The sequence below is a fragment of the Ostrinia nubilalis genome, chromosome 12 (assembly GCF_963855985.1).
Source record: "Ostrinia nubilalis chromosome 12, ilOstNubi1.1, whole genome shotgun sequence".
Classification (NCBI taxonomy): Eukaryota; Metazoa; Arthropoda; class Insecta; order Lepidoptera; family Crambidae; genus Ostrinia; species Ostrinia nubilalis.
Genome location: NC_087099.1, coordinates 7,942,866 through 7,958,175, shown reverse-complemented (window position 1 = coordinate 7,958,175; position 15,310 = coordinate 7,942,866). Strand labels below are relative to the sequence as shown.

The following is a 15,310-nucleotide window of genomic DNA, read 5'->3' as shown; positions in this document are numbered from 1 at the left end:
CTACCACTATTAAGGGCATAGGTCAGTCTGAAAGTGTGTCGCTAGGATATGTATCTTTCACAATTGCCTCACGCTTTGATCCCAGGTGTAAATACACTATTAACGCACGCGTCATTGATACAATAACTGATTATTTACCTAATGTAAAGGTTGACATAACCCAGTTATCGCATTTACAAGGTCTTCCTATGGCTGATGACAGCTTCGATATCCCTGCTGAAATCGATTGTTTGTTAGGCAATGAGATATTCCCGCTTCTTTTAGGTAGTAATAAAATAACTTCACCGCAATCCTCTGTCATCGCTATCGAAACCACGCTCGGATATCTCGCTATGGGACGCGCTCAGTGCTACTCAGCTCATTCACGCAATGATAATAAAGCATTCTTTTGCAATGTAGACTCGCACTCATTAGAATCACTCACGCAACGCTTTTGGGAGCTTGAAAGTGTACCTACTAAGAGACACATCAGCCCTGACGACGAAATATGTGAAAACATTTTCCAATCAACTCATTCTCGCGACGACTCTGGGACGTATACCGTTTCTTTGCCATTTAAACTCGACCCATCAGAACTCGGCGATTCTTACTTTACTGCTAGGCGTCGCTTTTATAACTTAGAGAAAAAGTTAGACTCAACTCCGGGCTTACGCACTAACTATAATGAAAATATTCAAGACTGTATCGATCGCGGTTTTCTGTCAAAAGTCGAAAACGCATCGAATTCAGAGGAAAATACTCCAAATTATTATATACCTCATCATGCAGTATACCGACCAGATAAACTCACTTCAAAAACTCGAGTCGTTTTAGATGCAAGTTGTAAAACAACTTCTGGAAAGTCGTTAAATGATGTTCTTTACACTGGCCCAAACTTACAAAGTAATATTTTTGATCTTTTAATTAACTTACGCATTTTCTCAGTCGCTTTATCTGCTGATATTGAAAAGATGTATTTCTGTGTAAAGCTTGATCAAAATCACCACCCGTTTCAACGCATATTATTTCGATTTGATCCTGAATCACCGATTGATACTTATCAATACAATAGGGTTTCTTTTGGCGTTTCTAGCTCGCCTTACCTCGCTATGCGTGTCGTTCGCCAACTCGCTGAGGACGAGCGCGCGAATTATCCTATCGCCGCGTCTGAAGCTCAATCCTGTATGTATATGGACGATTATGTCTCATCGATGGACGGGTTAGAAAAAGCTGAACAATCTTACCATCAAATGGTTAAGATGTTCATGGCCGGGGGGTTTAAAATGGTTAAGTGGATCTCGAACAACCCTGAGCTTATAAATAAGATTCCCGATTCGCATAAAAATCCACAGCTCGTCGATTTTGACACTGACTCAGAAATTACGACAAAAATCATAGGCATGCAGTGGCTTCCTAATGATGACGTTTTTCTTTACAAAATTAACTCTACTAACTCTGACCAATGCACAAAACGCACGATTCTTTCCGCAACCGCTAGATTATTCGACCCTTTGGGTTTGCTAGGCCCTGTGACAGCGTTTCTCAAACTTTTAATTCAAGAATGCTGGCAGCGCGAACTTGAATGGGATCAGCCAGTTCCAGACTCAATAAAAAATAAATGGAATCGGTTTGATAGTGAGATTAACTATTTATCGCAATTAAAAATATCTCGTCATATAGGAATCACCGCGGGTTGTCACGTCACTATCATGGGCTTCGCGGACGCCAGCGAAGTATGCTACGGAGCTGTAGTTTATGTGCGCGTGAGCTCTGATGCAGATTCACCCGGTGAAGTCTTTCTTATCGCATCCAAATCGCGCGTCGCGCCTTTAAAGAAAATATCTCTTGCGCGGCTTGAACTGTGCGCAGCGCTGCTCTTGACAAATCTTTTATTATCGGTTCGCGATAGTATAGAGAATCGTTATCCTGTTAACTCAATTTACGCATTTTCAGACTCGACTGTCACTCTCACGTGGATACATTCTCCCGCGTACAAATTTCACACATTTGTTGCGAATAGAATTACTGAAATTAATTCGAAACTCAACGCCAAAATTTGGTATCATGTTAATGGAAATGAAAATCCTGCAGATGTAATATCGCGACCTGTAACTCCTAAAGCATTATTAAATCAATTAAATTGGTTTCACTCTCCTCAATGGACAGCTCAGCCAATCTCGCAATGGCCTATCGAGCCATTTCAAGTTTCATCTAACAGTGTTCGACTGGAAGAGAAAACTATCGCTCTTGTTTCAGAGACAAACTCTCAATCGAACTCTCACTTTTTCGATCGATTAATTGATCGCATTTCCACGTACCCAAAATTATTACGCGCTACTGTGTACGTGTTACGCTTCGCTAAAATACTACGTTCAAACGGAGTGGTTACATCCTCTGATTTAGAACTCGCTGAACTCTATTTAGTACGCCATATACAGGCACTATTTTTTGCTCAAGATATACACGCAATTAAAAATAATAAACACTTTAACAAATCGCTTCTCAAACTTAACCCTTTCATTGACTCCGATAATATACTTCGTGTTGGAGGTCGACTCACTCACTCTCAACTCAACTATGGACAAAAGCATCCAATCATTCTATCGCCAAAACATCGCTTCACTCAACTTTTAGTTGATTACTTTCATGTATGTAATTTACATACTGGTCCTTCACTTCTACTCAGTCTGCTTAGACAGAAATTTTGGATACTTTCCGCACGTAACTTAGTACGTCAAAGAGTACATCAATGCAATATTTGTTTTCGTTTAAACCCTAAATCTACAAACCCTCTTATGGGCGACTTGCCATCATTTCGCGTTTCAGAAGCTAAAGCCTTTGTTTATACATCGGTCGATTATGCAGGTCCCTTCTTTATTACTCACATTCGCCGCAGAGGTGTTAAAAGCCAGAAGGCTTATATTTGTTTATTTTGCTGTCTTACAACTAAGGCTCTACACATAGAGTTAGTTTCAGACTTAAGCTCTGATCTATTTCTCGCCGCTTTTCGTCGATTCATTTGTAGAAGAGGCCCCGTTTCCATGATATATAGCGACGGAGGTACTAACTTCATTGGCGCTAAACGCAAGCTTGACGAAATTTACGCTCTTTTGGAATCTGACTCTCACAAAAATTATTTAAGTTCACATTTGGCTGAACAACGCATTAAGTTTCTTCATAGTCCACCATATGGTCCGCACTTTAACGGCATCACAGAGATAAATGTTCGTTATGTAAAAACGCATCTTTATAAAGTTATTGGTCTTCAAGTGTTAACATACGAAGAGTTCAACACTGTACTTGTACAAATAGAAGGCTTATTGAATAGTAGACCATTGTGTGTTCTTAGCTCTGACCCATCTGATATATCCGCTCTCACTCCCAATCACTTTCTCAATATAACTCCACTGAAATTCTTACCAGTAGAGAATGTCTCTGATATTTCTGACAATCGGTTAACGCGTTATCAGTTAGTCAATAGATTAGTGCAAAGCTTTTGGCGTCGCTGGAGTCAGGAGTATTTAACTTCTCTACAACGCCGTGAAAAGTGGAATACGGTGACCAAACCGATAGATGTGGGCTCTGTTGTTGTTATAAAAGATGACAATGCGCATCCTCTTTGTTGGCCATTGGGTGTGGTTGTGGAAGTATATCCCGGAAAGGACAAAATCATTCGCACCTTAAAGATTCGCACTGCAACCGGTACTTATGTTCGGCCTGTAGTTAGAGTTTGTCCTCTTCCTTTACAGTAACTCAAATAATGTTCTTAACTTTATTTTAACATTAACTTTAATTTAACACAACTTTAACTCAAATTTAACTCGTTTAGTTCTCTCTAACGCATGCTTTTTACGTTTTTAACTTTATTTTTTCTTACAAACGCTACTCAATCTAGAGGAAGACCTCTAGGCCGGGGGAGTTGTACGCGCCAGCATTAAAACCTCATACATTTCAAACTCATGTCACACTATTCTATCACTCATTCTGACAGTCCTTTTTCCTATCCTCTCCCTCCCACCTTCAGTCTCGCTCTCGCATCGCAACGCGCCGCTTCGCCTACCTATCTGGGCGTTAATTACTAAATAAGTATCCAAAATAAACCAATTCAAATAAACCCAAATCGCGCGCTAAACTCAACTCAATAAAAATTCAAGTGTTTGTGAAAGTGAAAGAAGAACCAAGCTTGGACCGTCCTGTGGAGTCTGCTCAATCGAAGGTATCCCATCCCGTTCCTATCCCAATCTCCTACAATTTGTAACGGCACAACTTAAATTATGGTTGTATGTAAACAAAAAACCTAAATATATGCATGATGATGATGTCACAAAATAAAACTTTGAACATCTGTGTAGAGCGAATCATCTTACTTGCTTTGAAGGTGAATTCCATAATAGAGCACATGATGCCGCGGACCGCTGATTTTGTGATCGCCATTTTTCCCGTATGGAAGTAAATGACTACAGAAGTGTCACAATTTTCGCGTGTACTTTTAAATGAGTATGTGTGATAAAGGCGCGTGAATAACTGTGGCCTGCCGACGTAGGCCTGATATCGGCTAGGTTCATTAGAGCGCACCAGTAAGCGCGGGGAGAGCCTATGCAGCTATTGTTGTCCGTCCCTCGGGAGGGTCGAACCAGCTATAGCTCTCGTCCTACTTACGCACACACGCATAAAAATAATTTCATATTGAGAAAGTTTTTCTTTTGTTTACCAGAATAAATAATATTATATTATTCTGATCACTTCAATAACTTTTTTGTAGATACTGACAATACATAAATACTACATTAGAAACAAATGCATTTTCCAAAATGTTACTGCCGGATGCAAAACTGAAAGTGAACATTTATGGTAAACCACTACAAGTTTAGTATCAGCTTGGAATGTGATGTATTTCAGACTAACGACTAGATCAATTTCTATTCATAGAGACTTTCTATTTATTTGAATTTCTCTATCCCCCTATAAAATTCTGCAGTTTTGCTTGCTCACTCTATAATATAACGAATAAAATTCATTAGGAAGAATAAACTGAGTATCGTATTACATTTCGAAAAGAGAAACCTTAGCGTAAACAGTAATCACGGATTCTTTACATGCAAATAGTGTTAAAAGATAAAGGTAAAGATTAATTATTAAGATAACGTACCGTAACCATACACAATAGGCCGTTGGGTACTGATGCGCACTCGCCTCAGGCTGGACCTAGCTGGTAATGTGTTGTGCCCAAAATTTGGAGCACCCCGGTGTTGCTCGTGCTCATAGATTGGTGTTCGAGGTAGAGTGCTGTATACGTAGCCCGGTGGCGCTTGGTACACTGGTCGATACCGAAGATCTTCAAACGCCGAGTAGTATTGAGATTGCGGCATGTGCCTTGATGGTTCCCCATAGTCGATGTACGGGTTGCTTCTATCCCGCCTATCATATTCGTACGGTCTCTGCTGCTCATAATTATTCAAAACTTGCAGACTCTGAGCAGGATAGCCTTGTTGAATTGGGCGACGCCGATATTTGTCATTTACATCGAAAGGAGTATTGTGTGGTATATTGGTGAAGCGATCATTGGCGAATATCTCGCTCACAGGCAAACCTCCGCTACTACTTATATTACTTCGGTTACTTCTTATACTGCTCCTTGTACTGTTCCGACCCAGTGAACCGTCTCCGCGGACACTTAGCTTCAATTCCAGTCTTTTGTCCTTCATAATTGGCTACATATACTTTACGTATACGTACGTCGACGTCGGTGATATGGTATAAATATTATTGCATCTCTACGCTGTCATTATTCCACTCCAAACATTACACTTTGACATTTTAGACACTAAAAATTAGAAACGCTCTCTACCATTAAACAGATTAATTATAACTTGCGGCGGTTATTATACAACACAATAATGCATCACGAAAGAAAGTAAATAAATGACGGTAACTACAACGCTCTTCACGAGGCCTGAGTAATGGGAGTTAATGAAGTACAAGCAAATGATCACAAGTTTGAGAACAAGACGCTGTCCAAGTTAATTGAGGTTAAAATAGCTTAGCCGAAACGTCGACACGACTTTAGACAATGTTACTGTCAATCCTCGTGACATGAGATGGCTTATGGACAGCCTCACCGCGATCAATGTTGAAAGAGTAATTGATGGAGAGTATTTGTGTTCGAGTTCTATTGCACTTGAATAGAAAATTTGCTACACAAAAGGTCTTTCCATACAAGGGCACTATCAATATAGTGAAATCAGTGTCACTATCAGCATATGTTTTGGAAATTACATAACAAATCGAAAATATTACCAAAATATGCGGAAACACAAGACAAACACGAAAAGTAAAATTCAGGACAGCGTTTGAAAAATAAAGCACATTAACAATGAAGTCACTAAGCAAACAACTTGTAAGCACGCAATGTTCAGGATTTATATCGGTCGTAATTTTGAAATAACAAAGGATGAACTCCTTTATCCTATATTTTCTCCTAAATTAAAAACAATAAACAAAAGAATAACTTGATGAATTAATTTTAAGCCATTACAGAAGTACGTACACTTCCACCAACAATACAAGAGCAACTAACTCTGAGGGACAGTTGTTAAGTTATTATTGCAGCCGATAAGATAAGGCTGCTGGTTCAATAACATGTATCATGAACAAATAGACTCCCTAAGGAACAAAGTTGACTTTGTCATTTGTCTTAGTAAATTAGCATTGTATGGCCTATTGTTTCCGTTAGATTAAATTCTGACCACGTATATCTTGGAGGGAATTTACCTTGGGTAACAGTCTTCAGTCAGTGTTAACATTTTACTAGGTCAAGGTTGTTATCAGTGCGTTCGGAATCAATTACTCATGTGCGGTTAGTTCCGTCTGATTCATGATACATAATCTTTTTATTTTCCAAACACAGTTTCACATTTTAAATGGATACAATGTTAGCGGCTAGCTCTCGAAATGGATAAAAATGAGGTAGCAAAGCAAAAGTGTGCCAGAAGAACAGTTTGATAAATCCATGAAGGCGTAACTCATCCTCAACATGAATTTATCGCGTATAAGATGAGTGTTGAACGAAAACGTTTCGACACGGTGTGTTAGCCGACGAAGTGTTAAGAAACTTGTCTGTTACTGTTTGTGAATCCAATACTGAGCAATTATCTGTTGTATACAGATCGCCGGGTATCTAAATAGTGTGGGATCTTCAGTCCCTGTTTGTATAGGACGTTTGAAATCAAGAGATCGCTCCCAGTGTGGGAAAGTATCAAGGTGGTGACGGTGAAATAAACAATTAAGAAACGCTGCACTTACATTAATGTGGTTAAACTACAGAGAAAGTAAGTGCAAACGTAAATGCCGGGAGTATAACATACAATTTTAGGGTTAACGGAGCAAATCCGAACTTCCGTGTGAGACACGACTTGAAAACTGAGCGTGGTTAGTACGTACTTACTAACGTCATAATAACAATAACATATGACCTTCGCAATCTACTTGAGCCGAAGCGACGTTTCTAGCAAACTACATTTAATTGACATTCAATTATTTAAGTACTTTTAAAACAACTCGGGCGGTAATTAGGCGTAATGGAGGCGTTGCAAGGAATGCATTATTGATAAATATTATCAGGCACTTTCTGCACTTCACACAACACTCACTCCAAAGGAAAACTTATCAATTCACTGTTTCCAAAATGAGCACTGAACGTGGATATCGGCTGTGCAATCCGATTTCATACTAATCGAATGCGTCTATATCGTTGGCGTCGGTGACTACGTAGATATCTCTGCTTGGTCACAGATCATGATTTCTGTTGTACAGTGGGTAAGTATGTGTCACGCGACACACGAACACTCGATTATTAAATTTCACAAATAGGTGATAGAATCATAACTCGCCAGCAGTAAGTGAAACACTGTGGGGCTTCGGTCGACGAAGCAAAATGGCACGCCGAGCGCGGAAGATAAGCTGATAAGGGCTATACGTATTTTATACAAAGCGGACATTGCGTGGCGTACCTTACTCCCCATGTTGCTCAATTTATTTGCACTTCCTGATTAAAATCTGATAAGCATTTTTGTTTTTACAATATCACCGACTTTTTCAGTCAATCGGTAAAATATTTTCCCAGCCGTACCTAAGATATGTATAAGTCATAATTTTTAATTTAATTTATGTGGGAAAGCGATTGCGAAGTGATTGATTAATTATAATAATATCTACGAAGTTTATGGGTTAGTACATGAGACAGTTCTGTAATAATTTCTGGTAAAGCAAACGATTACTGTTATAAGGTAAAGGCTGGGAAAAGTTAAGTCTAATCATAAAATGAAAGCAGGAAGTGATTTACTAATCTAATAGCCTAATCGAGGATGCAATTTACCGATCTGCTGAATGATGTACGTCCGATCAATCATAGAATCATTAAAGTCTTCAGGGAAAATGTCTCTCGTAAATCAATCATTGCATAAACTTGCAACATTATAATTTCAGTCATTGCATAAACTTGCCTGCAATCGTTCACTTACAGTTTTTAGCGTACCATTTGTAAAAACCATGTCAAATGCTAATAAAGTATGATTCCAGGCTTTTTAAACCCAAGCGATGGGAGAAGCAAAACATTTCCGTGGAATAATAAACCCATTATAATTCCACCGTGCATATCCACGAACTAAACAAACTTTATGACCGATGACCTTTTGCGGGCTCGCCAAATAATGTACGAAAGTCACGTAGCGTTACTGACATAAAAATATGAGTGCAATGGCGCCTTTGTGTGTGGTGAGTGGTGACGCGGCCCACGGGATTGACAGACGAGCTTTGGGGCTTTGGCCGATTCACGCTCGTGATCGCAGACGAGTGTGGTCACGACCGTGTAAAATAATGTCGCAATACTCGACTATCTCACAGGTAGAGCGTGCACTACCGATGTCACCTGGCTGTATAACTGTCCTTATTTACAGCTGAATGCTTTCTAAACGTTCTAAATTACTATATTACAGTCACTCACCATCGTGCACGTCTTCCATCGCCGCCTCCACGGTTTCGGGCTCGGTTTCATCTTCATCAGTCTTCTGATCCTCTTGCTGCTCTCTTTTTTTAATCGCCTGCAAAAAAGGTAACTTTCAAAATACTGGTCTGGATTACTTTCTAAAGGAAACATCGTGCAATACAACAAACAGGCGAGGTGTGCACTGTAAAATATATCTCTGGGCACATCGACAGCGGCGCATAAGGAAGTTGACATAAGTTTCGCGATATAGCATGTAAGTGAAATGGAATGGTCATGCCACAGCACGCAAGCCGTAAGCCAAAACTAAATGCAGCCGAATCTAAATTGAAATCTCGCGTTGTATGTCGGTTTATCTCGAAGGTATCTCACCCGGGCAAGCCATCCTCCAGCTGCTTCCAAGCACCTCATTTTAATAAGTACAGATAGGTAAGGAGTAGGTAGTCGTCGGTTTGTTGGCGATTTATTTAACACTACACTGGTATTGAGAAAGCGGCACTTCACTTATCGATTAATCGCGGTACACGAAGCATTGTGAGCGGTACGGTGCAAGGCACTCATTTCTGCGAGCCTCGCGGAGGGTCTACGGTGAGCGATGTGGTCGAGGGCCCGCGCGCATCAGCCCGTAACACCGCCGTATTCCAGCAATTACCACGGTTGAGCCGTGAATCAGAGACTGAGCGATTTATACACTGATTTACTTCTTATTTGTGAACCGGTTTTGATCTTATTCGGGAGTTTTGACTGCACAATGAACGGCTGTGTGAACGGAGCAATTTTTTTTTCAGGGAATTTAATTACGTGGCTATTTTTTAATTTTGGAAGAAAAAAGCGAACACCCGCGCGGCCGACCGCGTATACTGTCGCAGTCTGTTGGTGCGATGTGAAACAATCTCACGAGTCCATTGTTTCTGCTATTCCCCGTCTAACAAGAAATTTCGAGCCGGCAGCTTTTACCCTTTCGCGCAGCGCGCCGTGTACTTGGTGTATAATTTCGAAGTCATTGTGATAAATAAATAATAGCTCACGATTGTAATCAATGTTTTTATTTGACTTGTGCTAAATATCGCCGACGTAATCTCCGTACGGTAACTATTACGAGAACCGTAATTGGAATCGGTAGATCAAAATAAAAAGGAAAGATAATTATTAATAGCATTGATCCTATCAGCTGCAAAGGGGAAATTATGAAATATTGTGGTTGAAGTGAAATGACTGACAGAATTACTAGCGCAGAAGAGAGGTATCTGGCTTACTGGCTTCCATAACATTTATGTATCTAGTATCTTTGTTGATTGGTATCTTTGAAAATGCCACAGAGGCCGTTATCTCGGCATGGATTGATGGAGAACGGTTTCACTTAGAAAAACAATAGACACCAAGTGACATTCAATTTCACTTCTAGGAAAAAGTATTTCTACTGGCTACTAAAATATACTTGGTGGTAGAAATAGTTTCAAAGCATTTGCACGGGTATTATTGAATAACGTCTTGGGAAACTATTATCGTACCGTGAGATAGATACGTCACCGTCAGATAAAATAGCTCAGATAAAAACGAAGGATTTAAATCCCGGAAATCAACTGACGTTTGCAGATACAAAGATTAATTGGCAGGAGATGGAGAAAACCGGGTTTATTTATAAGGCTCATGATTGCTATACAATGTAAAAGAGTGTAAAGCAAAACCCTATAATTTTGAGCTGAGATATTATTAAATCATTACTATAGATATCCATACCTAGATAGCAGTAAATATGGCCACAAATATTAATAACATGATGAAAAACATGATCAGGGTTCATGAAGAATGAAATATGAAATCAAACATGTAAAAACAACAGTCAATTTAGTTAGAACATCTAATAAACATGCATACATCTACGGTTAGAACAGAGATCAACAGTAAGAATAAAAATTCTACATTCACAAGTTACAACAAGAATAAAATTAGCATATAAACAGATAAAGTAGTACAGACACAACTGTTAATTGTATTATTCCTTTGCTATTGAAGTTTATTAGCATATCAAGTACACAATGCATGCGGGTAACTCGCTTTGTCGTTGTATTAAACGCTCTATAGCATATCAAACACCTCTATAAAGTTAAGATTGTAATTTATCTCAATGTGTAAACCGAGTAGTGCATTTTAAGGACTATCTTTTTTCAAACCAGCATAGAAATCAAGGAACTTTTCACATTAGTATGTATCGGAAATTGGGGTTATGTGGGCCCTAATTTGGAAAAAAATCATACATCATAATGTAATCAGTGGAAAGAGATTCTCAAGTATCTATATTTTTCAAAACTGTCATGAGAGACGCTGGCAGCATCGATATCGAGGATATTTTGACTACGCTGCGTTTCACGCGCTTGATAAGAACGCTCGATAATGATGAGTCCTTAAAAACTGTGGTCCTAAGGCCGGTTTCACAACCACCCATTAACCATTACTTTGACATTGTACAGAGCGTTTAACATCACGTCAACGCAAACGTGCAAGCGGCACCTGCGCTATTAGATCGCGCGCGCGCCCCGCGTCGATCTGGTTCACGCGTTTGTTCTTCAAGTGGTGGGGCGTGTCGCGGCGGTGCAGCCGGCCTGCTCCAGGGCCCGCGTCTCGGTCCTCCACCGTCGTGCGCCATGCCACCCGCCGAGAACCATGCTACCACCATCACCGGGTTATTATGGGTACAGAGCAGGGATGTCATGGATATCCGTAACCGTAACCGAAACTTTCGGATATACCCATTCTATTCTTAAGGCATGACCTGTGTTGGACGAATCTACACTATTGCATTCTATACTTAGCACAGATATCCGTAACGTAACCGAAACTTTCGGATATCCGGAATAAAAAAATATCCGAAACCGTAACCGAAACCGGTATAATGTTATTCCAATATCCGTAACCGTATCCATAACATCCCTACAGAGACAGCACAAACTATTTCAAAACTGCAGGGCTATTCCCAAAACGCTGTTTTTCTGTTCCGGGTCTATCTGTCACCGTTGCTCATGCTGGTATCTCGCTTTACATGAGAGGGATGGAAACTTCGGATAACGTTTTTCGGAGTAACCCCACTGTAAATGTATACTAAAGCTACGTCGATCTGGTTCACGCGTTTGTCCTTAGTGTTGGGGCGTGTCGCGCCGGGACTGCGTTGCGGTTCTCCACCGTCGTACGCCATGCCACCCGCCGAGAACCATGCTACCACCATCACCGGGTTATTATAGTACAGACGACAGCACAAATAGGTTGGGTTTCATTGGAAGACAAACACGAAACTATACACCACTATGGCCTTCAAGGCCTGGTGAATATGAATATTTTGGACAAGCCTACTCAAATACCGGGGTGAGATTGTTGTTATCAAGAGCAAACACTATACTATACTACATTAAAAAAAATACTATAGATCCTGGGTATACAGTTGTAGAAGAGGTGGGATTATCCCCGTTATTATACAGTGTGAGTCACGTTAAAGTGTACATATGAAAATAGATGAAACTAGACCTATTTTTATCGACAAAAAAGAGGTCAAAAATTTTTTGAGTTTTTTTTAATTTTTTTATAGAATTTTTTTCTTCCAATTTACTTATTGTAAAGAAAACGTAATAACTTTTAAACTAAGCGGTATATCCTGATAAAATAAAAACAGTAATAATTATAATGCTTAAAAACAGGCGATACTAAAAAAATACATAAAATACACAAAAAATGCCAACAAATAATAAAAAATTATACTTTATTGTTGTATTGTATTTCTTTGTAATATCATACATATGACAAGTAAATAAGATGCTACGGTATTTACCTGTGTGCTGTCATCTGTACAATCAATTTCAGTATCATTGCAATTACCTACTCATTAAATAATGTTAAGTATTGTTGTAAGTGTATTGTCGATGATACTGAATAGATATTTTTTCTTTCTTACAATAACTATTAAATCGTCTATTTTTTGCAATGATTACTAATCGTCATCCTGATGTAAAAATTAATTCACAATGATTTGCAGAGGGAATAGGCAAATCATTTCTGTCTCTCTTGCTAGGCTCTATCCTAGTAGGTACTTTACTTAGTTATTTTTACCCAACTGCGCCTAAAGGAGGGTTATTAGTTTTGATTTAAGTACCTTATTCATAAACACTAAAACAATCTTAACATTAACATCGTTTTGACTAAAAGACTACTTCTTTTTCTATCACTGTCCAATCATTATTTCAACAAAGTGGCAAATGTGATGAATTACCTAAATATTCAAATGGTGATATATCACTGAAAGAGTTAATAGGTAGGTATGTAAGTGTTTTGTCTGAATAGGCATTATTCAAATGGTAATCTAACCTCTATTCGTCGGGGGCAAAGTAATGGATGTGATTGTTGCAAGAATTGAATAATAACGTTTGGGATTGATCGAGCAAATAGTCTGTTAGCGACTGATTTGAAGATCACGACGATTCCTTTTGTTGTCAATTTGCTTGTGGAATTTTATGATCTGTACCACGAGACAATAAAGAGTGACGTACCATTATGGCCAATACAATTTTTTTTTAATATATTTTTCAAAGAATCAATGTGTACTTTTAAAGGTCACAAAGGACACAGGATGTCTTTTAGTAATCTTTACCTTTTCCTATGTTTTAACAGTCCACTCATCGGTAAACATTTTAAGATATACATATTTAATATCAATTGATAGTTAAGAGGACGACTGAAGGTTTTAAAGAAACTAACAGTAGAAAATCGAAGATCATTTCAATACCGTAAAAAACTATCAATCGAACAATTGGAGGTTCGCACGAAAGTAAACATAATCTCTATTATATTTGAATTGTATGACCTGAATTCTTGTATATTCAATTCTTACTTTCATTGGTAATATCACTCAGAAAAATAAATTCTCGTTAACATAACACAAAATGCTGGCTCATTCCCATACAGCGATTACAATCGCTCTCACAGTACGTGACTCAAATCAACTTTTTTGTGGTTCACGGCTTATAAGTATGCAATTATCATCACTCTAATACTCTAGCATTTTAATTAACGCAAGAAATGTATACGTATCTATTATTCATTTCAGAAAATTATTTAAATTACATTAAATATAGGTTGAGGATCCAATTCGGTGCTTGAATGCGAAATAATATACAGACATGTAATGGAGCTCAAGTTTTTTTGATAATTCGCATTGATAGCTAACCTAACATTAAACGGAAAATGTAGTAATAATATTAACCCCTATAGTCGTCCTCTTAACTATAAAATTATGCTGAAAGAAAACTAGTTGTACCAGATCTTCTTAATTAAATTAACTTCCCTACTTATTATTCCAGATCCACATTACAGAATACAATTTGCAACTACATTATATTGTTATAGTTAGTCCCCTGTTGCTGTTAATGAGAAAATTTCTAAAGAAAGTCACTCTAAATACCGTTGAAGTGTGACGAAAGTATTCGATGTTCATAACATTACAGTAATGCAATGATAAAATAAGTAATTTATGTGTTCTATTCAGCATTATCGTACAGCAAATCGTCGGGCTATATTTCAACGGTATTAAAGTGACTTTAAATTAGTATAATACCTTTATAGTATTCTAAGCTCTATGCCATACAGTAATAGATGCTAAATAAAAAATCTCATGCCATACCTCCAACTCGTCAGAGTCGTCGTTCTCGTCATTCTCGCCTTCGGAGGATTCTCTGCCGTCTGCTGCCGTTTGGTTGTCGCTATCGTCGTCTTTCACGATTTCGGGCGGGGCTTCATTATTGTGTACAGTCTGTGAACAAAATGACATAATCAAATTCAAATGTTTCACACAAAAACACAAAATTATACAAAATCTTTGACATGTGACGCAACAATTTACAAATATAGTTCCAAAATACTGAACTGTCCTATGCATGACATTGACAGTGGGGCGCCACCGTCAATACCGGATCGCTGGTTCCGATTTTTGCCATGTTGGAAACCATATAGTTGAACGATGGTAGCGCCCCCATGTCACTGAGTTTGGTGGGACAGTTCAGCGTGGGTCATCTATAATAGCAACGCTCTATTGAATCCGTCAATTTGTTAGTAAACTTTTTCCAATGATAAAATCAAAATAATAAGAAATTAGTAAAAATATTATAGCATAACACAAACGCAAATTGGCCATGAAAAAGAATTTATTAAGTTAAACTGAAAAGATACGTTTGTTTATCCCTACGTTTGTTTCTAAGATATCTTTAATGAGGATCATTTCTTTACAAATTAGCATGGACAGTCAGGACATTAAAAACGATAGATTTTTGTTGCAAAATAGCTCCAATC

General features: G+C 38.5%; 1 protein-coding gene across 10 annotated transcripts in view; it reads right to left on the bottom strand.

The window, feature by feature from the left end:
* Positions 1-15,310, bottom strand: part of LOC135076885 (protein lap4) — a 91,977-nt gene that overhangs the window by 39,845 nt on the left and 36,822 nt on the right. For 9 of the 10 annotated variants that reach the window (XM_063971384.1, XM_063971385.1, XM_063971390.1 and 6 more), the window contains 3 exons: positions 14,646-14,774; positions 11,492-11,647; positions 8,981-9,077 (listed from right to left, as the gene is read on the bottom strand). In XM_063971384.1, the coding sequence (XP_063827454.1) occupies positions 8,981-9,077; positions 11,492-11,647; positions 14,646-14,774 (382 nt within the window). The remainder of the gene's footprint in view (positions 1-8,980; positions 9,078-11,491; positions 11,648-14,645; positions 14,775-15,310) is intronic. The other variant, XM_063971387.1, reaches the window with a different exon arrangement.